Raw genomic sequence first — 27,697 nt, forward strand, 5'->3', positions numbered from 1 at the left:
TCTCCTCTCTGGAGATACTCAAAACCCACCTGGACACTTTCCTGCATAACCTACTTAGGGAACCTGCTTTAGTGGGAGGTTGGACTTGATACAGAGGTCTCTTCCAAACTTTGTGATCCCGTGACATCAATGTGTTATCATATTTGGCATATTCGTGGACAATTGTTTCTTTTGCATCATTTTTCACATATTTGCGATCAGTTGTTTGAAAATATGAACCCATTGTTCGTACTCCTCTCTTTTTTTTTTCTTTTTTTTTTTTTTTTTTCCCCTCAGTGGACTCCATTACAACCTTATGTGTCTGCTGCACCTCTTTCTGAACACAAACTTGCTGATAGCAGAGGGATCTGACTTGCTGTAGTTTTTGAAGCCAGATATAGGGTAACTCCAAGTTCAGTTTAAATTCACCAGCTGTTACATTCAGCTGTGCCTGCTTTGCAAAATGCACTTTCTGTGAAAGGCCTGGGGAAGATCAGGGTGTTTTCAACCACTTGCCACTGTAGTACCTGTATTCACGAGACCAGCACTCGTCCATATATTATTCTTGCTTTCTGTGTTCTTGCTCTCTTTGGCTGATTGCACTGTATTTCTTGTCCTTCCCTTAACCCAGATCTGTTTCAACTACATAGGCAATTATTCTGTATGTTTTCTATATGCAGTTCTTTGTGTTTGTTGCTTTTTCTTTCACTGATCTGCTGTAATTCTGAAAGCGATTATGTTAGCATTTCTTCAGTTCACCAAACTTCCTGTGAATTGATTATACCTCTGGGAACACTTGTAACACTTCCTGGCTACAACTGGGAACATAAGTTCTTTTTGTTGATTCAAATATTGACTAACACTAAGTCTTGTCAATGCTCGTGATCAAGATAAGTACTTAGTTTTACAAATAATTCATAATTGACTTCTTACAGCTGATCAGTTGTGGATACAGCATATAGTGATTTCATCTGTTCTGCTTAGCAGTATCATCAATTGCATCTCTATTCATCTGTAACTTCCACATCTAGCTTCTGCTTACTTTCTCTCATGCCTTGGCGAAAACTGCAATCTAGGACCCAGAGATTTCCTGGCATGGTCTTCCAGATTCTGATGAGCAGTACATGATAGCATATCTGTAAAAATGTGAAGCCTAATTAATATAAGAAAGCAATTTAAGAATCATGATGAAAGTGAAGCTCAACAAATAATACAAATTTCAAAAATTAGTCATTTAGAGAGATCACGAGTAAATTCTTTTTACTGGGAAAAACAGGGAAGACTGAAGATGGAATGGGAGTGACTTGCAAACATCAATGCCTTCTCTTTGTCTGCAGAAGACTGAGCAAGAAATAATTGGACTAATTTGCCGCAGATTCCAGGGATAGCAGGAGTGCTTCTAAAGATGAGAATAGAGAAGTGTCAGAATAAGCTGTGTATCTGTATCTCTGTCATCTTTATCAGTGGGTACTTGAACAGCAGACACAAAACACTTGTCAGAGGTGGGTGAGGTGTGCTCAGTCCTCCAGCAGGGCTGGGTGAAGGATCAATGATGTGACAGGTCACTGTGAGTTTTTGAAAGGTAGTAGAGCCAAGTGCATCCAAAGGACGTGTTTTCTTGTATCTTAAACTCACGTCAGCACTAAAGCAAGTAGCCTGGCTTGCTTTTGGAAAATTCTGTGTAGTTTTAAATGCTGCTTTTGTTTTTTGGTACTTTTGCTGGGTGTCGGTGGAAGCCGCCTTGTGCCATGCAGAGTTAACTTTTTCTCCTCTTGCAGGAGTTGGCGTGGATGACATGTTTATCCTGATCTCTTCCTGGGAACAAAGCTCAAGCAAGGCAGACAAATCAGACACCAAATCTCGGCTGGCCGAGACTTACAGAGAAGCAGCGCTTTCTGTGACAATCACCACTCTCACAGATGTCTTGGCCTTCTTCATTGGCACCTGGACTTCTTTTCCTTCTGTGAGGTCGTTCTGCCTCTATACCGGCACCGCCTTTGTCTTCTGCTATGTCTATGTCATTACCTTCTTTGGGGCAGTTATCGTGCTAAATCATAAAAGGGTGAACGGAAACCGACACTGGTTAACGTGTGTGCAAGTGAAAGTAGGGAAGAAATCCTGCTTGTACAACGCGTGTTGTTTAGGCAGCTGTTCTAGTGAGCCGCCAGAGCCAGAAACCAGTGGGACAGAAAGCGAGCATCCCATGAGCATATTCTTCAAGAAGTATTATGGTCCTTTCTTGACAGGTAAATGGATCAAGCTTCTTGTGGTGTTGCTGTACGGAGCGTATTTGGGTGGCAGTGTTTATGGCTGCACCCAGATGAAGGAGGGCATAGATCTTCGAAATCTGGCTAGTGATGACTCTTACGTTATTGCCTACTATGACGACGATGACAAATACTTCTCAGAATACGGACCCAGGGTCATGGTCGTCGTTACTGACAGCGTAAACTACTGGGACGAGTCTGTTCGTAATAACATTGAGGCTTGCCTACAGGATTTAGAGAGCATTAACTATGTAGACAGGAACCTCTCGCTGTCATGGCTGAGAGTATACACAGAAATTGCTGGCAGTGGTTTAATAAATATAAGCACTAAGGATCTTTTCATTAATAACTTAGCTGTACTATTCCGGTTCTTTCCCAGTTTTGAGTGGGACATTAACGAGACTGCAGAAGGAATAGCAGCTTCTCGTTTCTTCATCCAGACAGTGAATGTCACCTCAGCCGTTGACGAGAAAAATCTGCTAAATCAGTTAAGAGACAGAGCCAAGCAGTGCGTAGTTCCACTCATGGTGTACCATCCAGCATTCATCTACTACGACCAGTACCTGGTCATAGTGCAGAACACCATTCAGAATGTTGTCATCGCTGCTGGGGCGATGCTCGTGGTCTCTCTTGTGCTTATTCCCAGCCCACTGTGTTGCTTGTGGGTGACTTTTGCTATAGCTTCTGTTATCGTTGGTGTTGCTGGTTTCATGACATTTTGGGACATCAGCCTCGACTCCATATCCATGATTAACCTGGTCATTTGCATTGGATTTTCTGTAGACTTCTCTGCACATATTTCCTATGCCTTTGTTACGAGTGGAGAGTCATCAGCCAATGAGAAGGCAATAGGAGCTCTGCACCAGCTTGGTTACCCAGTGTTACAAGGAGCAGTATCTACTGTGTTAGGAGTAGTTGTCCTGGCTGCAGCAAAAACCTACATCTTCAGAACGTTTTTTAAGATCATGTTTCTTGTTATATTGTTTGGGGCTCTTCATGGTCTTGTGTTTATTCCAGTATTTCTAACCTTTTTTGGATACTTGGGCAAATCACTCCCCATCACTGAAACTAAAACGCTAGACCTTAGAGAAATGACAAAGACCATGCGTGACTAATTTAAGTGTTTACAGTTATGTATATATTGTATGCAGATTCAAATGCAGCAACATCCAGGGGATGTAAGAAATGAATAATGGGAAGGATGGAATAATATGACAGAGAGGCAAAGAGTAAAGAAAAGCCAGGCATTAATTAACAGAAGTGAAAGTGCACAGAACTGGTTTGTTTCCTCCTTTTTTATGTGCTTGACTTGGTAACTTTAATGTTGTTAAACCTTTTTTTTGGTGTGTGTGTTAGTTGTTTACTGAATGTGTTGAAACTGAAATTATTATAAACACTACAGATTGTCCCAGCATTGTTTGCTGTTATAGTTCAGTCAGGAAATATACAGACAAGGCTACAGCAACCGTTGGTTTTGTGCATTTCCTGGCTGTTTACCTTGATGCAGTCACTCAACACTGAGCCTGAAGGCAGTTTCCCCAAGATGCTTGAACCTTGAGGTTTTATAGTGAGATGATCAATGGGAGAGTACTGCCTCATGCTGCAGTGGTTCATAAATGTTTGGGAGACGTAGTCTGCTTAGGTTCCTAATGCAGCACAAAAAGCCCATATGGAAGACTGACTGACTCACATTTTTTGTTCTAATGAATCTTTTCTATGATCAAACATGTAGCTTTAAGACGACTGTATTTGTTTTGTTGGCTGCAGTTTCCAAATGGATACGTACTGTAGACTGATGTTGTGTGGACCATCTGAGTGACCATAGTGCTAAATGGCATGCCATGGCATGACAGGGCTGGAATTTCCTAGAAAGAGTCACATCTAATTGAGGACAAAGTCAAAAAGCAATGCAGGTTTAAGCCATTCAGTTCTAAAGCTAAAGCCACAAGTTCCACTGTATTTGTCTGTAACAATCCAACTTTTGATGCATCAATGGAGCAGAAGAACTTTCACTGAAGTATTGATAATAAATGTAGGGCTTTAGCTTGTAGGGACAAAATCAGGATTAAGAGCCAATACATTATTTGTTGAGCTACCTGTCAGAAATCTGCTGAGTAGTGGCAAATAACATTTGTAATTTAGGAAAAAAGGGACTCCAGGAGGTATAAAACCACACAGTTCAAATCTACAGCTGAGGAGCATTTCTTGTGAAAGCTGCAGCCAGTGTGGCAAAGCCCCTGTTCCATCTGGATTTGGGGCCAATTCCATAAGATTACATCTAGACATCTGCTGGAAAAGTAGCACAGCAAGTTGCAGGCAATCCAGGAGGCTCCTGGAATGCATTGAGGATGACTTCCCAAGTCAAGTAATTCGGGGGTGCAATACTGGACCTGTGCTCACCAGTGAAATGAACTGATCAGCGACATCAGGATGGGAGGCTGCCTGGGCTGTAGTGCCCATGCTGAGCTTGTATCCACACTCTGGAGGGACATGAGACAGGTGAAGAGTACAATTAAGAAGCTAAACTTTAGGAAAGCTAACTTCCAGCTCTTCAAGTAGTCAACAAAATGCCCTGGGAACTGTCCTCGTGGATAAGGGTGAAGAGCAGAGCTGGCAGATCTTTAAGGAGGCTTTCTTCAGTGTGCAAGAGCTTTCCATCCCCACATGTAGCAAGTCAGGAAAGGAAGACAAGAGACCAGCATGGCTGAACTGGGACCAACTAGTCAAACTGAACAGCAAGAATGCACAGACAGTGGAAATGGGAACAGGACTGTGGAAAGAATATAGGGAAGCTGCTAGTCTGTGTAGGGATGGGGTCAGGAAAGCCAAGTCCAAGCTAGAACTGAACTTGGCTAGGGATGCCAAAAAGAACAAGACAGGCTTCTACAGGTACCTTCAACCAGAAATGGGAAGTCCAGCAAGGCGTACCCCCTCTAGTGAGTGACACAAGCAAACTGGTTACAACAGACAGGAAGGCTGAAGTACTCAACAATTTTTTTGCCTCGGTCTTCTCTGCTAACTGCTTGCCGCACAGCCCTCAGACATTCAGTTTGGTAGGAGGAGATTGGGGAAGCAATATCCTCCCACTTTAAGCAAGGATCAGGTTCACGACCACCTGAGGAAGCTGAACATCCACAAGTCTATGGGTCCTGATGAGATGCATCCCAGAATCTGAACGGAATTGTCTGATGTGGTTGCCAAGCCACTCTGTAATATTTCAAAGGTCGTGGCAATTAGGTAAAGTCCCTGGTAGCTGGGAAAAAAAGGAAATATCACTCCCATCTTTAGAAAGGGTAAAAGGATGACCCTAGGAACTGGCATGCCAGTTTCATCTCTGTGCCAGGGAAGATCATGGAACAAGTCTTCTACGAAGTTATGGTAAGGCACATGGAAGGCAGGCGATACGGGAGAGCCAGTGTGGCTTCACTAAGGGCAAATCCTGCTTGACTAACTCAGTGGCCTTCTGTGATGGTGTCACTGCATCAGTGCACAAGGGAAGAGCCACTGATTTCATGTCTCGACTTTCATGTGAGGCCCTCAGCACAAGAGAAGATGGACTTGCTAGAGCAGGGCCATAAAAGTCATCAGACATCTGGAGCTCCTCTCCAGGGTTGTTCAGTCTGTAGAAGAGAAAGCCCTGAGGAGATTTTACAGCAGCCTTCCAATACATAAAAGGGGCTGAAAGGAAAGATGGGGGGACTCTGTAAGGGAGTGCAGTGACAGGACAAGGGGAAATTGTTTTTAAACTGAAGGAGATTTGCATCAGTTATTAGGAAGAAATTCTTCCACCTGAGGGGGGTGAGCAAAGCACAGAGCAGAGTGCCCAGAGAAGCTGCAGATGCCTTTTCTCAGGAGGTGTTCAAGGCCAGGTTGGATACAGTCCTAAACAACCTGACCTAGTGGGAGGTGTCCCTGCCCCCAGCAGAGAGGGTGGAGCTAGATGATCTTTAAGTTCCCTTTAAATGCAAGTCCCTCTATGATTCCATGCGAGTTTGGTTGAAAGCACATACATGATACATGCACACCACCCCCTGAGGAAAAGCACGTGTTCAGCAGCACAGCTCTATGAGCTGGCCAGAAGGCAAATATATACTTTATACCCAAAAGAAACTGCACTTGGCTCTTCTTTGTGTATACCAAGAAGCGTTCAAAGTAACGATGTTACACCACAGGACTCACCCCACAGAACAGATCATTCAGTAGATATTTTTACTTTTGAAGTCGAAGTTTTCTGCTTTTGCTTTTAATAACAGATTGACAGAAATGTTTCCAGTGGAATAATGCCAAAGTCCCATTGGTGAAAGCAGGAATTGAAGAACAGGTCTGAATTCCTAGGGAGAACATCCCCTAGAAATATAATTAGTATACATTTTTCCTGTAACTACTAAATTTATTTACAAGTTCAAATGTTTTGTATATTCCATTTACGTAACAGGAGCTTTGTATTACATTCCATAGCTTTTTACAGTGGTAAGTAAAAGGAAGAGCCAATGTCCATAATTAAATTGAACCTTTATTATTCCAAAAACAGATGCAAATATGCAGTATATTTCTGTTTCCATTGGCATATTTCTAAAATACATGTACAACTGTAACTAGTCAGCCTAGGCATTTGGTATACTGTTTTTTTTAACATTTTCAAGTTCTCCCATGCTGGGATGTCACTATCATAGCTGACAATGGAAAAATAAGCAAATAGAAAGTTATCCTAGTTTCAGAAGAAAAAAAGAATGCATGTGATCTTACTGGAAAAAAGAAACAAAACAAGAACAGGTATTACACTCAGAAAACTCTAAAGCAATTTAAAGTTAGCTTTAAATGTGGTTATCAATTGTCATTCACATTTATTGGCACCAACCCAACTATCTTCATGTCCAACCATGTCAAACATTCCACATTAACACAATAATGAACGCCTTCTCTGCAACAGAAGTTTACAGTCCCAAGAGTCTACCATTAATTGTGCAGAAGATTATAATAAAGCTGTGTTATTCCTAAAAACCAGTTCCATGAGAACAGCAGAATACTGGCATACAATTGCTAGCAATCATTCCTACTTGGTTGGAAACTGATTTTTGCAAGAACACAGAATTTCCAGGAGCTTCTGTAAAAGTTGGATGAAGAAGAGGAGGGGGGGAAAAAAACTCACAACAAAAAACCAGCTTTCCTAGCTGTATTGAACAGGACTGGGAATGTTATTTGAAACACACGCTTCAAATATTTTCTGAACTGCTTCTTTTTAGCAAAAAAAGTAGTGTCCACTTTGAAGAAATTCTTTGTTGGATTATCAAATGCCTATACATAGTATTAGCACAAACTAATTATATAGGATCTCCAGCAGTATAAAAGCACTTATCAAATCATATCCATCTACTGCAGTAATAAAACAAATTAGGAGTCTTGTCAGCAGCACATCAGAGGTCACAGGCGTTTCTCTTATCCCTGCCATGGTTCTGCCCAAAACACAGTCCAAAGAGATTGGACATGTTTAGCCTGTTCCTGGTGTTCACTTTAAGATCTCTCTCCCAGCTCTGTATGTGTGTATTTTAACTCCAGGAACACTGAGAAGATAAATCTGTAATATTTTTGTTTTACATGAAGCTCTCATAATTCTCTTTAGAGATGCACTCTGTAGCTGCTTCGTTCATACATGTGCTTTGTTGCATTTCCAAATATATCTTCTTTAAAAGTGATCCCTACCTTCAAACAGAGTATGAGCATTAGACTACATACTGCTTTACATGTCAATTTGTCACTACCCATAAAAAACTCTATAGTGCATATTATGGGGTATCACTTCAAATGCACACGTAGCAGCACGACTCAGGAAGCGATGCCAAAACACACCACAGTACATCTGCACATTTTTCTTCTCAGCTTCAACATGACTGACTAAACCAGAACACTGAATTCAACCCTGAGATTTGTCTTTCTGAATAACTTCTTGTGGGAAGAGCAGAAGATGAAGAGCATTTTTTATTCTCGTGTCTTATTCCAATGAGACACAACAAACAGATAAACAACAGAAGCTCACAAGAAACAGAATTAATCATAACATGTCACTAATGCCATACACACATCAGAAAGGGAAAAAAGCTATGCTGCGTAGACTACTGCACTGCTAGATGTACATTCTTCAGATTATCAGTAACTGCATCCCAGAAGTTATCATCTTACTTCTAGTTTTTTCCCCTCTAGAACGATTTGGATTTCTTTGGCATCCAAAGTCTCGTATTTCAAGAGAGCTTCTGCTAAATTCTTGTGTTCTTTTGCATGAGTCTTCAAGATGTTCTTTGCTCGCTCGTATGAGTCCTAATATTAAACAAACAAACAAAGTACTAGGAATTTAAGACATCTGAACAAAAGTAACAGCTTTTTAAAATTGTTTCTGGGTAAATGCAGCTTGAAACATGTACTTAAAGTCATGCCACACACATCACAGCTCACACAGCTCCTGTCTCACCAAGATTTAAGAGCCAGCTGGCATAACTGCTCAAGAAAACAAAGCTTTATGCCACCTCCCCATTTTGCAGAAGTACAACTGAAAACAAAATCCACAGACAAGCTGAGTATTTTTAAATATGACTTAGAAAGCATTTCTACATCTGTAAAGACCTTATTAAATTTTTGATTTTACATAATGGACACTGTTGCAGCATTCAAGATGTTCCTCAAGGTGTAAAGTCCTCCAAACATTGAGCTCTCAAAAAAAATGTACATCCTGAAAGGTGAACAGCCACCCAGCAAGTTTCCTGTTGCTGCAAGTAGAACTGCCAGCAGTACCAGCTTCAATTTTAACTTTCAGTTCTACATTGACAGCTTTTTAGCTCACCAGTCAGTTCAGAAACAGTTTCAGCAATAGTTGTTAGAGTTTAAATATCACTTACACTATAAATAGTTCTTATGCCTGTAGGAAACTAAATCAGAATACCAGAACAGATCTGGAAGTTTGGTGACAATCAACTGTTACAACCTTCCCTAAGCATCTGATTCTGATCCCCGTGAGAAACAGAACCCCTGACCAAATGACTCTGATCTCATCCAATGGCCATTTCTGCACAAAATGAGTTAGCTGCAAGTTATGAGATGTGGGAGCAACATGCAGCTGTTGTATGTGTTCTATAACACTTTACAGCACTATTTTTTTTCCTATGATTACACAACATAAAAATCCTGATGTAATGCAAGAGGAAGTGTTAAAGAACATTAAAAACATAATGCCATCAACATGTTATCCACTGCTTGCAAAGGAATATATACAAGAAGTTTTAACATGCAAATATTCCAAATTGTTGCTATGTGAAATACTGGGAATGCCTTCAACAGCCTACGTATTTTCACTGATATACATCACAAAACTAAACTGATGCTCAACTCATCTCAAAACAAGCATATTACAGCAAAAGGAAGATTCTTACCCGTAAAAGTGTTCTTACTTCTTGTTCAATTGCAGATTGAGTTTCAGGGCTAACTTTACCGGTGTCAGTATAGGTCATAACACCAAGCTAAACAAACAAAATTGTTCACAAAAAGAATTTCAAACAAAAGCAGCAAAACAAGAAGCCTCTCCGTTACCTATGTAGTCACTGCAGAGTTCTGTTCCCATAGATCACAGTACAGAACCCAAAGTATTTCATTTAAAAGGAAAACAAAAAAGACTACTGATGCAACAGTGATAATGAAGGAAGTTTCTTTAGAAGTTTACAAAACTCAACATTTCCTTTACCCTGCCCAACACTTTTTTTTTTCCCCTGCAGACCTTAGTAACTTTTGAGGTCACTGATGAGAAGATCTTGCAAGTTGATTTTTAAACTAGGGTGTACACAGGTTTTCTAATTCAGTTTCCTATAGCAGGGCCAAATGTAAAGCCTTCATTTTTGGCAGAACTACTCTGCCTATCACAACTGACAGCCATTACAGAACATTTCTGTGTAGCACGTAAATATTTAAGCACTGATGATACACTACCTTCTCACTCATTCCAAATCTAGTCACCATGAGTTTTGCAATTTTAGTAGCGTTGTCAAAATCACTGGAAGCACCTGGATAGCAAACAAGTTTAAATTGATTACTGAAATCAAGTTAAATACGCCTGTCCATGAACTCTGATCACAAATTCTTCTAACTATTGATGCCTTGACCTGTTGTGATGTGATCACTTCCAAATATGAGCTCTTCTGCTACTCGTCCTCCCATGCAGACATCCATCTGTGCAAGTAACTGGGATCTAGTTTCACTCCATCTGTCATTTTCTGGGAGCAAAGACACCTGGAAGATAAAGAAACACAGTCAGGTAACAAACTGAATTAATCTGAAAAGTAACCTTGTTTAAATCCAAAGGGGAGTAATGGCTTTACACAACTATGTGAGTGCTCTGGGCCTCCTTCTGGATTATGCCCTCGCCAGCTGAAATAGCTTCCTTTGAGCCACCTCAAAAAAATTGATAACAGAAGCTTACAGGTAGGACCAGAAACAGAACAATCTATTCTATCCATTTTTTCTTATTTTCTACATTTGGACTGATCAACTTCCTGGATGATTCACACCGATTACTTTATTTATCTGAACACATTAACTTGCACAGAAGTTCTGCAGAAACAGAAAGACTGGAACTACACTTTTTCTTTTCTACCAGGAGCTACCATGCACTTACACAGAGAGAACATCTACAGTAGAGAAACAAGGTAATTAACTAACGTGGTTTAGAAAAAGTCACACAAGACACAAAACAACCAGATTAAGTATGTGTGTATTAAAAGTGCAGTTAAGCAGCATTGCTACTCTCTGATCCTTCAGACATTCTTCTGAGTGCTGCACTTGAGTGCTATTTTAACTGTAGCAGAATCAAATCAGTATATGAGCAAGAGCTACTGTATTTCGGAATGAAGAATATTTGTACCACATAAAAGACAACCAGCTTGCCAAGAGACTGCTGAAACAGCAAATCTCAATACACATTATAAGGACAACAAATAGCACTGCTGCCAAAATACTTTTTAGAATTATCAGTAAACCAACGAAGAATTATAAAAATACTCACATGCCCCAGGGTTGTTCCTCGTGTCATGATGGTAGCCTTGTTGATTGGCATTGCATCCTTGGTATAGTATGCAATGATGGCATGTCCAGACTCGTGGTAAGCAGTGATGGTTTTGTTTTTTTCATCAATCTCTACACTTCTGCGCTCAGGTCCTGCAAAGGAAGGAAAATTAAACTTGCCTGTACAGCTGGCAGCTGTGGTTCATATGGAATATGCATACTCAGGGTACAAAGTAGCAGTTGAACAGTATACAAAAGCATAACTAAAATACTATTTGTAAATACTTTGCATTTAATGAGCATTAATTAGCGTCCAAAATTGACCTACCTGTACTTAACAGCAAAGCTGCCTCTAAAGGAATAGACTAAAATGAATCATGAACCTGCCTATCTGATGAAACTGCACTTCCTCTCGAGTTTGATTAGAGTAGACCTTAAGTCTATATGTCACAGGTGTTTGTGTTGTGTTACCATATGACAGTTAATAGAAAGGAGTTCCGGGTTTCTAGTTACCTATTCCTAAATGGAGGGTAGGAGGAAATCAAACCTTCCTCTGTGTTCGTGTATAAAACACAATTTCTGATAGAGCATCAACTCTTAAAGAATGTTTTCTGCACTAGATTTAACATAATTATTCTCTGGTCTCAAATTCTATTCAGAACTAACTAAACAGAAGATGTATTTGTATAAAAACAAAAACCCTCTCTTCTTCTATGAAAGTGTAAATCACACACACACACACACAGAAAACTGCTTAATATACATAACACATAGTATATGTTATGTCCTACCCATTAGGATTTTGTCCTTGGAGAATTCCAACTCCTTCATGGTTACCATATCTTTTCCATCAACAGCTGCCTTCAAGGCAGCTTGATTTACAAGATTCTCAAGCTCTGCTCCAGAAAAACCAACTGTGCCTCGTGCAATTATTTCTGGATCAACAGCTGTGGGGAAAAAAAGAAAGTCGTTCAGGTCCACATTGCTCCTGAAAAGTCTTCCACCATGAACAGATACCAAGAAGTGATTAAATTATGAGCAAGAACCACGTTCTATTAAAAACACTGCATTCAACAGAAGTGCTCAAAGAAATGAATGCTAATGCTTAAAGACACTGTTCAGAGGAGGTAAGAAACACTGCCTCAGAAAACTGTCTTAACACTCTGTAACATTGTGTATTATTGTCTTGTTTATTTTTAGGTATGAGGTAGAGATACTGCTGCTTTGGAATAAAGGGCTGAGATATCAATAGGCTGGCTGAATATGAACAGTTATGTCAAAAGATACTGTAAAAAGGCATTTACTTACATTGATCATACTTGATTTTATTAAGATACCATTTCAGAATTTCCGTGCGACCTCTTACATCAGGCTTGGGCACAGTAACTTGCATGTCAAAGCGACCAGGACGAATTAGAGCACTGCAGGGAGAAGATCATTTAATACACTGACTCAAAAAGGCTGCAGTAAACTTTTCCTAAGAGATATGAGCAAGACAAATGTACCTGACCCTTCTAAAGACATCTACATAAACCACATTTCATTTCTTATTTGCGGCTAAAGTCAGATAAAAGATACGTTGCCAACCAATTTTTAATGTTTTTTTTTTTTACTTGTAAATACAGTAAGATAGTATTGCTAACTACTACTAAACTGCACTGCAAACAAGGAGCACAGCCAGTCAAATTAAGTCAAAACCTTGCAGAAGTTTTAGTTATTTATTTTTTAATACTTAGCTTAACAACCTTTTAAGTGCCTCTTCAATTTAAGTAACTCTTCAATTTACAAACCTCTTTAGCTGCAAATACTTTCAACTATATTACTGTAATAGCTGAAAATTACCAAAGCAAGCTTTAATTGCTGTATTTAAAAAAAAGAAAAACATGCCATGGAAGTGATGAATGAGTCATACTCACTTATCTAATGCTTCAGGGAAGTTTGTTGCACCGATAATAACAACACCTTCATTAGGTTTAAAGCTATATTAAAAAAAAAAAAAAAAAAAAGGCAAAAATGCATTTTTATACAGAATTTACACTTATTTTTAAACAATTTCTATTTCTTATTAGAAATGACTTCAACTGACCAGTCATCTCAACTCACATTTGATCCACTAATGACTACATTTATCCCAGTAACTGGTTGAAAATCATGCCCTGATGTCAGAGTTGAGATCTGATAAGAAATAATTTCAGCTGACTGTAGATACTACATTACTGTAACTTAAATGCTTCTATGTTACTTAAGGCCATTAATGATGACTTTCTACTACTGCCAACAGTAACATAAGAGCATTATCATAGTATCATAGAGATTTATATCCTTAAAAGTATTTTTAAAAGTTAAGACAACCAAACTGTAAGGAAGAAAAATTAATCCAAATATTCAAAATACTAGTCAACACCTTCTATACCCTCAGAATCCAGATATTTACCCATCCATTTCAGCAAGAAGTTGATTAATGGTCTGCCTTGAATACGGATGCATTGGAGATTCAATTCTCTTCCCACCAACGGAGTCCAACTCATCAATAAATATAACACATGGTGCATTTGCTTTTGCTTCCCCTGACAAAAGAAAAATAGCTGAAGGACACTTCAACCACACAAACTAACAGAAAGCACAGGATGCAATTCAGGATTCTCCTATTCCTATTAGCCTTGCATTGGAACATTGTATCATCACCTAAACTGTTGCAATTTTAGCCTCCATTTCAAAAAATGTATTTCATTCTTGAAGCAACAGAGCAGCAAGTTTTTCATCTCTACACCAGCTTCTATATTCTTATCATGCTACAAAAAATTACAAGTGCAGCAGATTAAGAAATTCACCCTATCCTCTATCAGCTCCATACAACAGTTTATTTCTCAGGCTCAGGTACAAAACATTAATCTATTAAGTAAAAATAATGTCATTTTTACAGAGCCTGCCTTTTAATGGTGAAAGACATCACCCTCAAGCATACAGGTAATGAGAACAAAATAAAATACAGTAATAAACTTTAAGATAAGTTTCATACACGCATACCAGGATGCAGTTCATGCCATCCAGCTGAACATACAAGTAGCGTCAATGTTAAGCTGACCTGTACTTACCTAAACTTCCATAACCAACAGAAAGAAAGGCATGCTTTGTTCCCCTTCTAAAAGGAAGCAACATCTCTTCTACAAATGCAAATCACCTCTTACAGTGCCGATGCACAACACTATCAATCGTACATGCAAAAGATAAGTTTATTTCCCCCTCAACACCCTCTGTAATATTTACTTCCATAGTTAAAGAAAGCCTCTCTTGTGCAAACTATCAACCTAAAAATGTAACAGTTTCATTCTAAAGCCCTTTACTCTAGTCCCATTGAAGGGAGCAAGCTTTACATTTTATGGTCATACAATTACAAACTGAAATATTACTTTTACTTACAGAACACTGCGTCTTTGATTAAATAACTTCGACTCTCACTGGCATGCTGTAACATCAGTTATAATTTTGCTACAATTTCATTTTGACCACCAAGTGTCTACAACCAATTGCTGCTCATGGAAATCTGAGACACTTAAACACTTACAGCTTTGTTATCCTGAGACGGTGCTATTTTCCAGTAACCAAAGTTGTACCTTATCATACTTTCACTATCTGTAAGCAATACTGAATACTCATCTTGCACACTGAAAGATTTCAAAACCGCAACTGCTCAACTTACTGAATAGGCTTCGGATGCGGCTCGCTCCCACACCAACAAACATCTCATCAAACTCTGACCCAGAAGCGTAATAAAATGGCACATCAGCTTCACCAGCTACAGCTCGAGCAAGAAGAGTTTTGCCAGTACCAGGTGGTCCAACCAACAGAATACCTGAAAGGAAAGAAAATATAGAAGAAAAACCACCCAACAAGGACAAATCCATACAGCCTTATTGTCCAGCTGTGCTTTCTGTGCATTAAAGGATTTTACATTTGGCTTCAAAAAGCTGTGCTATCCGATTTCAGATATGTATGAAGAGGCCCCTTTAAAAATCTGGAGTCTGATCCACATTTAAACAACCACAAAAAAAAAAGGTTTGTAAGACTATCAAATAAAAGCTGAAACAGGACAAAATGATGAAATCCACTACAAATGCCTAACATTGTTTTACTATTTATCTCAAATATAAACAAAATGGAACTGTGGTATTTAGTATCATTTTGATCATGCACCTTTTTGACTCCAAAACCAAAGGAAAAAATATTCAAGGATTAGTCTGTAAATCAGTCATTCAACGTGGAACAAAGCTACAAAATATGGCTATGTCTACATACAGTTCTCACTTCTGTGAGCAATGATTCTTACCTTTTGGAAGTTTACCTCCAAGTACAGTAAATTTATGTGGGTTTTTCAGGAATTCTACAACTTCCTGCAATTCCTGTTTAGCTTCTTCAACCTACACATTAAAAGCATGTCACAAAGAGTCAATAAGCACTCATAAATTATTGCATCTTTTCGTGGATCAACTTTGTACTACGGGCTTAGATAAGTTTATTTGAACAGAAATATAAAATGGAAGGGAAGGAGATAAGAGTATCACAAAACTTTTGTATTGATACCAAGCCTATTTCCTAGAATTGTTTACATGAATCAGTAACACTGAAGTTCACAAAACTAAGGGATAACCAAACAGTTCAGGACCAGATCTGACCACCAAGACAAATGTGGAATCACAAACTATGTCAAGATATCAACTTAATCAGTTAAAAAGAGTAAGCTATTCAGGCAAGGGGAAGCCCTCGTTTTGCAGCACACAGCCAAGGAACAGATGAAGAGTAAAAATAATAAAGTTATCCCACTAGCAGTGCCAGGCCCAGTTGTTCCTAGGAATCTCCGTATCTCCAATAAATATGTGAAAATGCAATCATCATGTCTTTCAAACATAAAAATAAGTGTGCGAAGTCAAAACCACAGATTCTAACTTGAAGTCAGTATGAAGCTCTGCTTAGATTCCAATATATTGGTAAAGTTTTGGAGGAAGGAGAGGAGCAAAGAAATGAGGCCAGTTACTGCAGACTGCACTGCTCCTCTACTTCACAGAAATAGGAAATGTAGTTCAATCATTCATATTCTTCATTCACTTCAGTTTTAATGCCTTAAGCTTATCCAAATATGAGAAAGATCTGTTTCTTTCAAAACAGGCCATAAAAAGCTGTTCCTTTAACATAGCAAGATGTTCTCCAGGCTCACAGTGCTTACTCAAAGACATAACAAATTTCTGAATTGACTTTTGAGTTCAGAACTTTTGAACTTACCCCTTTTACATGTTCAAAGGTAACATTTTTCAGCTGGATTGGATCCACTGCTGCATCAAAGATACTTGATGTTCTAAAGCGTACTGACAGCAGAAAAGGCAAAATTTATGCAGTTACTTTGTTCCAAGAGCATACCTTGCACTCAAATCCATACAATGTTAAGCCATCACCTTTACACACAGCCTTTTAAAAAGCAATGTTTCCATTTACAAGTGTGCAGCAAGAATAAAAAACACTAAAAAAATATTTAAAATATTTTCAGTTAATTCAGTGGTAAGCTCTTTTAGGTATAGAAAGCTTTGCATCCAAAGCAGATACACAGAAACACAAGCTCTCCTTCAACACGAAGGTGAAATTCTCCACTTATCTGAGCTCAGCCTTTGTTCATTCTGCCATTTCCAAAGGATTTTTCATGAAGGCAGTTGGCCATGCAAGTACCTACTCACTGTAAATTAGGTTGTGACCATAAATAGAAGTTGAAAAACTGAATCCTATTCCCTATTGCTGACAACTTAGATGTCACATCATTTAAATTCAAAGACTAATACAGTCTATGAAGAAACTACTTCTATATTAGTTTCCACGCAACCATTTCACTGAAATAATCACGAAAAAATAACTAAAAAATCAAAGCTGTTCTTGAAAATGTTCTGTAGCATTAGTGTTTAAAAGACTGTAGTCAAAAGCAGTAACTATCTCCCACTAGTACATTGAAATATTATCCTAAAAACAATCATGCAAAAACACTTTTAGTTTGAGCTAAACTTTTAGTTTGAGCTAAACATGCTGGAAGGAATAAAGAAAGTAAAATAGTTTCAAAAACATAACTAACCAGCATCTGAAAAGGAGCCTTTCCCAGGTAAAAATGAGGAATATACAGCAAGATAAAAACATAAGACGAAGAGAAAGAAGGAAAGCAAACGGGATCTTCTTAAGGAATCTGTAAAAGAAAACAAAAAAAATATTCAATAGGCGAAAATAAACTACTTTCTGAAAGCAAAAAAAAAAAACAACAAAAAAACCCATGGACTAAAACAACTTACCGAGTGTCTTCTGCAGGAATACCTGTGCTTTCAAAAAGCCCTCTGCAAAACCAGTTTTAAAAGCATCCTGGTGTGCTTCTGGGATGTTTTTTGTTTTCATTAGCGCATCCAAGTTCTCAACATCAATTCTTCGTTTTCTCAGTAAAAAGCCCTGAAACATATTCCACAAGAATGTTAGCCTATGCTAAGTTCTGATATACAGTTAACTTCTTTGGTACCATGGTGAGGGAAAGGGAAAAACAAAAGCTTCGAATTCAGATGCTGCGGAGTTAGACAATATAAACCAGTAGGCTAAGTGTGAGATCACAAAGGTACGAGCAGGAGCCATCTTGATTTTTGCTCTGAGCAGATCAGGCTCCAAACCCCAAATGGACAATTGAGCCAAGAGAGCTTTGCACACAGCTAGCTTTGTACATGGATTCAGTGCAAGCTATTTGCTTAAGCCTTTTCCTTCATGAAAACCACTTATTCCCAAATGTTAAATGTTTTCCAACTATAGTTTTGACAGAGTTGACTAGATATGTATCACACCCTCTCAAATCAAAGACCACCACCACCACATGGAGCTAACTCTGGTGCATCTCCATCCATAGAAAATTTAGTCCATAGATTAAGTAAATCACACGTGCCTAGACAAATTGGAAAGTTCAGAGCTAATTTACACATAAAATAAGAACCAATGCTATAATTAGCCTGACTTCCATGTAACCAGTTAGAAGCAAAGAGTATCAAAATCAACTTTGTCCTGGTAAGTGCCTGGCCACCCCAAGCCTCTACTGAATTCTCTACTGAATTAAGAGAATTAAGAGCAGACAAGTTTTTAAACCCATAGAAACATCAAGTTTAAAGATTCTGCATCTTAATAAAAGATAACTACTACAAATAAGTCTATTCTCAAAGCATCAATAACACTCTGAATCACTAGGGAAAAAAAATTAAGAAAAAAGTTTTATGTTAACTCTCTGCTTTAAATACTTAACTGACTCCAAGCTATTTTAAACAAAACCACAAAAACAGAATAGACAGTTTTATTTCCAAAACTTAAAACCAGTTTCTCGATTTGAAATTATCTCCCTAAAGATTAAAATAATCTCTAGTCATAACATATTAAACAAATCTGTGCATTACTGAGAAAACCAGTATGTTGCCATTTAGTTCAGAATTTACAATTACTAATGTAAAAAAATCTTAGAGCACTCTTGGTAAATTACGAAGATTTACTTAAGAAGCACAACTTCCTAAAGTCATCTGTAGTTACCTTCAAAAGCGAAGGAAAAGAACTCTTTGTTTCAGTGAGTTGTTCAGTGGTTGACTGCAAACGCCTCGATTTTGACCGCAACGTCTTGAAGCTCCGGGTCTGCGTGTAGACTTGGGTTTTAAAACAAAAAGGAATTATGAAAAATGGAAAATTTAGAACTATCCCTTACTACCACACTGTGATTAAAAACACAGGTAATTTCAATTTATTAAATGAAAAATATATGGAGCAAATATAACCTCCCCAAAATAATCAAGTTAAAAAGCGAAGAAAACCGCAGCCCATTTCCAGCCAAAAAAAATGTGAAGTTGTCTGAAGGCACTTTTGGATCTGCTAGGAATAAACAGCATAAATAAATCAATCAAAACATTGTAATGGTAAGCGCATTGTTAGGCAGCCCTGAACAACAGCTGTAATCCAAGCTGTCAGTTTCAAGTATGCTATGCTGTGTTTTACAATACATTTTTTCCATAATAATTTTTAAGGAAAATGGATCAGCTCTATCGTCATCTCTGAGAACAGCAGAAACAAACAGATCAATTAAATCCGGGCACTCTGACAGATCTTTCATATGTGAAATCTCATCCAGAAAGGATGGGAATGAAAATTCATGCTTTAAGACAAGATCTATTCAAAAGCTCAGCTAAAAAGCTGCCCTGAAGACCTCCTGAATGACTGTGATGCATTATTAATGTAGAAAGTGACAAAAGAAATCAGACAGTTTGAATACAAGGAGTTTATAACACTGCAGGTCTTCCTTCATGACAACAGAAACCTTGTGGAGATTTTAATCACAAAGTACAAAAGCCAGGAATGTTAAACGTCTTTCACTAAAGCATTCTAAGATAATCAACAGCAGTCTAAAGGTCATTTGTTATGTGGGACTTGTTTTATCACAGAACAGCACCACAGAAAAAGAACTTCTGCAGTTCACCCATTCCAACCTCTGCTCAAAAAAGAGGGCAAACTTCAACATCAGATCAGGCAGTTCAGTCACAACTTCACAAAAAAAATTGTTCCAGAACTTCATCATTCTCACTGTGAAAACTCCCCAGCACAAATTTCCTTTGTGATTACTTGCAACTGCTGCCTCTCCTTCAAGGTGCAGGAGAGAAAGGTAATTAATTTGGCTCCACCAGCAATTACATCCCATCCTGCCCTCTCTTCTGCTAACTTCAAAAGCTCCAATCTTTCAGCTGCCACCATACTGCATGTGCATTACACTCTGTACCCTTCCAGTGCTGGGCTGCCTCTACTTTGTCAACACTTCTCTTGTAACTGAGGGACACAAACCAGATACAGTATCCAGATGCAACCTCAGAAAAACTGAACAGATGTCAGTATTTGAACTTACTGAGCTCCTAATTACTTCCTTGCTGTAACAGCTCTGTTATTACCTTGCTTTTACACATCATGTATCCAGGAGCAGTTTAAACAAATCATGAAACCTTAGAAAGACCATTAGATTCAACAGATTTATGGATTCAAACTTCTGTTGTCTTTTAATAATATTATACACAAATACTAACACCTTTGAACAACGTTCTCTTGTTACAGCACATTTACTAACGTAAATCTGAAAACACACTGCTCAAATGCAAGAATAGTCTCAAAATCACTGTGCTAGTATCAATTTAAAGGCTCTTCCTGGGAGTTTACCAATGTTTCCTGCATGACCTCTTTTAAAAGAAGAAAGACCTTTCAAAATGAAAATGTAATGAAAATTAAAAGCAAAGTGCAGTTCACCGTTTCATACCTGGCCAACACCTGAGCTCGGAACAGAAGTGTTGGAGGGGATGAGGAGTCTGTCTGTACAAACATGATGAGCGTAAAGCACTAAAGATGTCCACAAACCCTGTAAGAATTGATATAACAGAACATAAACACATGTTAAATGGTAATTAAATATTACCTCTCATTGCTTTTCCCTTTCTTAAACATGAATTCCACTTTACTAGTTCCCCCATCCTTCTCTGACAATCGAGACATTGTTTACATGCTTCTTTCCCCAACACATCACCGTATAACACCTTCACTTCCTGCATTTATAGAATCATAGACTCACAAGGTTGGAAACGACCTACAAGATCATCCAGTCCAACTGTCTCCTCATCACCATTGCCTCCACCAGCACTAAACCACATCACGCAGCACGTCATCCAGACGCCTCTTGAACACCGCCAGGGACGGCGACTCCACCACCTCCCTGGGCAGCCATTCCAGTGCCTGACCACTCTCTGAGAGAAAAAGTTCTTCCTTATGTCCAACCTAAACCTCCTCTGATACAACTTGCAGCCATTACCCCGTGTCCTGCTCGTTGCCTGGGAGAAGAGGCCAAATCCCTCTTCACCACAGCCTCCCTTCAGGAGTTGCAGAGTGCAGTGAGGTCTCCCCTGAGCCTCCTCTTCTCCACACTGAACAATCCCAGCTCCCTCAGCCGCTCCTCATCAGCCCTGTGCTCCAGACCCCTCACCAGTTTCGTTGCCCTTCTCTGGACACGCTCCAGGACCTCAACATCTTTCCTGTAGTGAGGGGCCCAAAACTGAACACAGTGCTCGAGGTGCAGCCTCACCAGTGCTGAGTAGAGGGGGATGATCACCTCCCTGCTCCTGCTGGCCACACTATTTCTAATGCAGGCCAGGATGCCGTTGGCCCTCTTGGCCACCTGGGCACACCGTCGGCTCATGTTCAGCCGAGCATCAACCAACACCCCCAGGTCCTTCTCTTCTTCACACATTTAAGGCCAATCCCAACAAAACATATTTAAGGAAACACTCTTGCTTTGTTGTTTTTTTCCCCCCAGCAAGGAAATACTCTACTCGTCCTGTTAACAGTTTGTTACTCTGAACTCCCTTTTATTTAGTCCTCACATAACATTGCTTCAAACAAAAAAAATGGAACAGCCTTATGTAAACTAGAGATTTTCACATGTGTTACCCTACTAAGTGAGCAAAATCCATTTTATTTGGTGGAACAAAGTGGTAATAAATTTCTAGCTCAGTCTCGTCATTAAGACAACATGTACTCATGGTACAACTGAGTTCAGACAAGTTCAACAATCACCAAATTCAAGTATGAGCTCAAAACTGGATTTAGATATCTAAAACATAAAAGAACAACCCCATGATACAAATAAACAAGATATTAACAGTTTCATTAAGAAACATACTAGACATTTTAAAACTATGAGTTATCTACAACACAAGAAGAACACAGCTCTTTCACAATTTAACTCAGCTCATGTTCATCAGCACTTCACTCTAAAACATACCATGCTTATTTTCAAAGAATGACTCAGCAGAGACGTAGGACGTGTGCCACCGTGACGAGGCTTTGTTATCGGGATAGTACCCAGGAAGCAACCTGTTCATGAGCTCTTTGTACTGGTGAGGTTTCAAATCAGACAATCCCAGATCTCTGAAATTAAGTACAGACTGGAAAAAAAAAAAAAGTGTTCAGAATTTACTTTGTATTGTTAGTAACTTGAAATTAGCCATGTTAATTGCAAAATATAAGTGCTGCATTGAGATGAAAAGTTCAGACAAAAAAAATAAGCAATGAGAAAGAAATGAAAGGACACAGTTTAAGAGTATTTGCTACTGTCAACAGAAAACAGCTTCTCCATATGCACACGCTGATATTTTCGTTATCAGGGTACACTTACTGTAAGCAAATTTTCTTCCCAATTCAGTCTTCTTTTTTAATACCTTTCACGATAGAAAGTCCTGATAGGACAAGGGGAAATGGTATCAAAGTAAAGAGACTGAATTTGGATATAAGGAATTATTTTTTTCTTTTTTAAACTTTTTTTTTTTTACAATAAGGGTGGTGAGGCGGTGGCACAGGGTGCCCAGAGCAGCAGTGGACATTTAAGGTCAGGCTGGATCAGGCTACGAGCACCCAGTGTGGGTGCCCAGTTTTTCCATCCCAGGGGAGCTGCGCCTGTAAGGGCCCCTTCCAACCCAAACAGTTCTATGATTGCAGTAGACATGAAAAAAAATGCTCTTTTCCAATTCTTTCTGATCTTCATGACTGAGTGAGCAGAGAGTGTGAGGGGATGATGTACAGCAATATCCAACCATTTTATTTCATTCACGTGGGAAAGGGACAAAATCCCACTTTCTCCTTTGCTTTTTGGCCAAGCTTTTACAGAAAAACTTCGATAAAGCAAGTTTAGCAGCAACATGAAGACTGGATATTTAAAAACTATATCCAGAATTCAAATAAAAATCTGAAAATAAAAATAATTTTTGTATGAAATGAAAGATATGAGGTGAATGGACACAATGAAAGGAAAAAGTTTGTATTTAGAGGAGCATAAGAACCAAGATCTGTAATTTCTTACACAGAAAATTGAAGATACTATGAGAAAAGCAAAAGGTGCATCCACGTGAGTTATCGAAGAAGCAATCCTGATTTACGTAAATGTAATCTTGTATTTTACAGATGGGTATCTTTTAAACATGCTCAACTACAAAAACATTTTTTTCCTATTGGCTTTGACCCTTCAAAATATATATTAGCCTCTCAAGAGAGCTTTTCACTAGAGTTATTATTTTCTTAAACAAGAAGTAAATGTATGCCAAGCTATCCAAAATGTATTTGCACATAAATTATGTTTTTTTATTGTTAGAACATTATGGGTTGTATTTTCATTTTTCCTAAATCATTTTAACATAAACTTTATGTTGTATTTTTGAGGTGAAACTAGATGCTCAGTAAGACATACATGAATAAAACATCAAAGCTGAAATCATTTTAAAAGAGTCTCCTGGATGTATCCACAGTTATCACTGCATTCAAAGCTGAATTAAGCAGAAACAGGTTCTCTTCATCTCAGAAAATTATTACTGAGACAGGTACCAGCTGCATTTTTTTCTTATAAATGAAGTACTGTATTTTTGTAGGACTAACAAGACACTGATTTACTGAAGTTCTGTCAAAAGAAAGTTGCATTCTATCCATTCCTATTCCCATTACATCATTTTATAAAACGAGTCAAATATTGAATTCAGTTATAAGCAAAAGACCCATTTTCCAAAAGTTTCCAGTACCTCACTGCTCTGAGCATCGTGCTCTGAGGTGGTGTCCCTCTGGGCAGGCTGTACGGATGTCGTGCTGGCAGTTTTAGTGGAGGGTTTTGGAGAATGAAAGGCATTGATAAGGTGACTCAAAGGAACGGTAGCCTGTAAGAAAAAAAAAACTTCTTTAAGCTGTCTTCAACAATTTAAACAAGTCTCCCTTCCAAACTATGGCTTAAAGTATCTTGTACATTGCCTTTTAACTGAGAATTGCATAACAAATCACATGCACTTCGTTTCAACACGACACGGTGAGCTGGTAGCTCAAATTACAGAAAAAAATTTAAGTATGTACAACAGAATAGAAGATCGCAAAGTTTGGATGAGTAAAGCAGCTACATTTCCTGTTACTTTTCAGATATAATGTAGATTCTAGAAAGCAATCACTACATTTTCAAATACAGAAACAGGTACAAATCATCAACATTTAGGCAACACAAAGACAGCCCTCAGTTCCCACCTAAACATTTAGTTAGAAAACTAACACAACTTATGGATGCTTGCTGAGTATGAAAACAAGGTTACTGTTACAATTAATACTTCCATAATGAATTTCAGGACTGTTTTTCCTCCAAGTATGATTTATTTGTTGTACTACAAAAGTGCTGTTACAGCTAGATAACAGAACAATATAATTTGTTGGTATCTTTGACAAATACTCCACAATTTTGTATCTTATTTGTATGAAATGATTGAAACTAAATGTGATTTTCCCTTATAGGAATTAAGCTTCTATCCACAGGAAAGATGTACGGCTTTTGGAGAAGGTCCAGAAGGCGACCATGAAGGCGATCAGAGGGCTGGAGCACTTCCTTCTCCTATGAAGACAGGCTGAAAGAGCTGGGCTTGTTCAGCCCAGAAAAGAGAAGACTGCAGGGAGACCTCACTGCAGCTTTCCAATATTTAAAGGAAGATGATGAACACAAGGGAAATCAATTTTTTTATGCAGGTAGTCAGTGATAGGACTAGGGGAAACGGTTTTAAACTAAAGGAGGGCAGATTTAGATTGGATGTCAGGGAGTTTTTTGACTGACTGTTGAGGTGCTGGCCCATAGAAGCTGGAGATGTCCCATCCCTGGAGGTTCAAGGCCAAGTTGTAAAGGGCCCTGTGCAGCCTGGTCTAGAACTTGATCTAGCAGCTGGCAACCCTGTCTGCGACAGGGTGCTTGGAACTCGATGATCCTTGAGGTCCCCTCCAACCCAAGCCATTCTATGACCGCAGTCAGTTAAATTACCTCCCAAATAGAAACATGCAAGCACACAAAAAGGAAACACAGACCTTTGGAGAAACAGAGGTAAAGCAATAGCAAAACTATTTCCACACTGAAAAAAAATCTGCAAGTGGACACCACCTCTTGAAATGTTCAAATGCTGTTTATTTACAGTTACTGCCTTTCAGGAACTCTTTTTATATGGTATTTCTGAGGCCATCTTGGTGTCAGGACAAAACTAAGTATAAAGATCACCTGTCTAGTAGACTTCACGATGTAGCTGCAGAAGAGAATACTCTTCAAGCAAAAGTAACAGAAAAAGAAAGGTAAATGAGATCACTCCCCTCACCAGTGACCAGGACTTAACTTCAGATACTAAGATGGACTATTATAACACAGAAAACTCTGGATTACCCGTGGACATATTACCTTGATAGTAGATCTCATCAAGCTGATTTTACTTGAAGCTATTCAAACCCCATGGGTAAATAGCGTTTAATCATGGGGATTTAATCAAAATCTTAATACTTCAAAGGAACTTATTTGTAAATACTGTGGGCTCTAGCATTGTTAAAATAAATAAGACACCTCTTTTCCTCCATGAAGTGATACTTCTACGACTTGAAGCACTTATATTTTTCCTGTTCTGTAAAGTATTTTTAAGTTTACATTTTCTTCCTTAGGATCCCATTTTAGCAACCTCTCTGAGTATCACACCAGCCTATACAAAGCATGCACACACAGCACAGTTAATTCTGCAGTTCAGCAGCCCTCAGCCATTTCAGTGACACCATTTTGTGAATTGGTATGCCCTGGGCTCCTGCTCCATCATGACCACGTCTGCCATGAATACGCAGTACAAATCATTTCAACACTTCTGAAACGCCCCAGTGCCAGCATGTATCGCTAGGCAGGGAGGAATTGGGCTGCAGCTCCCGCTGTGTGAACACCTCCTTGCGACTGCTGATTAAGCCCCTGCTTAAGTTCTTCAAGAACTTCCAAGTGTTTTGACTAGACAGAAGGTACAGAAAGACTGCGCTACACAATGTGAGAACTCCCTCAGAAGTAACTGCTCCAAGATAAACTCCAGAAGTTTGCAGTAAGATTATAAAGGCTCCAATGGTCAAAGTTGGCACGCAAACCGCTTACCAACCTTCCCCTTTGCATTTCGCAATACAAAAACGTGGAATGATGCATTCACAAAAACAACATCACCGCTCTCACTTCATAACATCAACAAAAGCTATTAACACAAAGCCCACTGTAACACAGTAATTCCACCAATGTAAAACTCAAGGATAAAAGCACTGCTTCAGATGAAAGCCCATACAACCCGCAAGCGACATCCTGCACGCTAGTTCACAAACGGTGTCCTCCCTTCCAACTGCATCCAAATTGTTTTACGTAAGATAATTAAAGGACTTCTCCTGCACTACTGCTTAAGCCGCTTCTTTCTCACTGCCATAACGCCCCGTGACAGCCCACTGCACAACTCCAGCTGTGCGAATAGAGCAGCCCCCGCTTCCACGACAGACACAAACAATAAGAAATGCCTACTGCAGGTTACCTGCTTCAGCCGTACCCCGCTCCCTCCTCCACTGCCACGTTCTGTTCCTCTGTTCTCCCCCGCCCCAGAACGTCAAACGGCCGCAGCCCCGCAGGGACCCCCGCCGCCGGCCCAGCACCCCGTCCGAGGCCCAGAGGAGCCCCCGAGAGCCGTCCCGTGCGGAAGGGCCCCGAACGCCGCGAACTGCGCACCGCCAGACTCCTTACCTGAGGCTGCACGGTGGAAAAGGAAAACATTCTCCCAGCAGCGAGCACGGGGCGCCGCCCCGCTTCCCGGCCCACGAGAGAAAGCCGTGCCCTCCCGCCGCCCGGCCGCTGTAGCAGCCGCCGCGAGCAGGAGGACCCCGCCGGCCGGGAAAATGGCCGCCCCCTGCGGCCGGCCGCCACCAGGCCCGGAGCGAGCCCGGAAGCGGTGGAAGAGCTTCCGGATCCGCCACCTACCGCCCGCCCCGCCCCGCGCCTGGTTGCTCAGCAACCCATTTCTCCCTCAGCACTGCGCCGTCTACGTCGAGAGCTGGGGTACGGGCTGAGGCTCCCGCCCGCGCGGGAACGGAAAGCGGCGAGGCTGGTGGGAGTGGTTTGCGGCCGAGGGCTCCGTCTAAGCCTCGTGTACCGGCATATCCATAATCAGCATTGATAACCTAAACGCTGTTCTTCACGTTCAGTTACAATGTAATCTAAATGATAGAATGGGCACGTATACCTGCGCATAGCAGAAACTGGTCTTCGATATTCATCTTTTCTCTTTGCTTTGAGCTGTCTTTCCACGTGCCCAAAAATTACTTTTGGATGTTTATTATCATTTTCTTTCACCTGACTGCTGTTGTTCACTGTCATTCCTTCCTTCGCCAAAAACACCAGTTGTCACAAATCCAAATCAGCATTGCCTTCATGCATCTTCCTGCTGCCTTCCACAAGCACCAACACAATGACCGCAGTGTGGGTCAGTCAGCTAATTTGGCAGAATCTTCACACA

The 27,697-nt window shown here is 39.7% G+C and overlaps 2 protein-coding genes across 3 annotated transcripts in view; one reads left to right on the forward strand and one right to left on the reverse strand.

Moving 5' to 3' along the window:
* Positions 1 to 7,010, forward strand: part of PTCHD3 (patched domain containing 3) — a 54,892-nt gene extending 47,882 nt beyond the window's left edge. For both annotated transcript variants that reach the window (XM_052694445.1, XM_052694446.1), the window contains exon 4: positions 1,758 to 7,010. In XM_052694445.1, the coding sequence (XP_052550405.1) occupies positions 1,758 to 3,361 (1,604 nt within the window). In that variant the 3' untranslated portion in view covers positions 3,362 to 7,010. The remainder of the gene's footprint in view (positions 1 to 1,757) is intronic.
* On the reverse strand, positions 6,740 to 27,119 carry YME1L1 (YME1 like 1 ATPase). Its single transcript, XM_052694447.1, has 19 exons — positions 26,929 to 27,119; positions 23,918 to 24,049; positions 22,135 to 22,297; positions 20,620 to 20,718; positions 18,864 to 18,973; positions 17,606 to 17,756; positions 17,395 to 17,502; positions 16,563 to 16,645; positions 15,613 to 15,703; positions 14,986 to 15,138; positions 13,720 to 13,852; positions 13,202 to 13,264; positions 12,594 to 12,706; positions 12,077 to 12,232; positions 11,287 to 11,438; positions 10,388 to 10,514; positions 10,215 to 10,288; positions 9,665 to 9,751; positions 6,740 to 8,558 (listed from the first exon to the last, which is right to left on the reverse strand). Exons 1-19 carry the CDS (start codon positions 26,956 to 26,958, stop codon positions 8,415 to 8,417), a joined length of 2,169 nt encoding a protein of 722 aa, XP_052550407.1. The 5' UTR covers positions 26,959 to 27,119; the 3' UTR covers positions 6,740 to 8,414.
* Positions 27,120 to 27,697: the final 578 nt, after the last annotated feature.

This window comes from Tympanuchus pallidicinctus, unplaced genomic scaffold (assembly GCF_026119805.1).
Source record: "Tympanuchus pallidicinctus isolate F22 unplaced genomic scaffold, pur_lepc_1.0 scaffold3, whole genome shotgun sequence".
Classification (NCBI taxonomy): domain Eukaryota; kingdom Metazoa; phylum Chordata; class Aves; order Galliformes; family Phasianidae; genus Tympanuchus; species Tympanuchus pallidicinctus.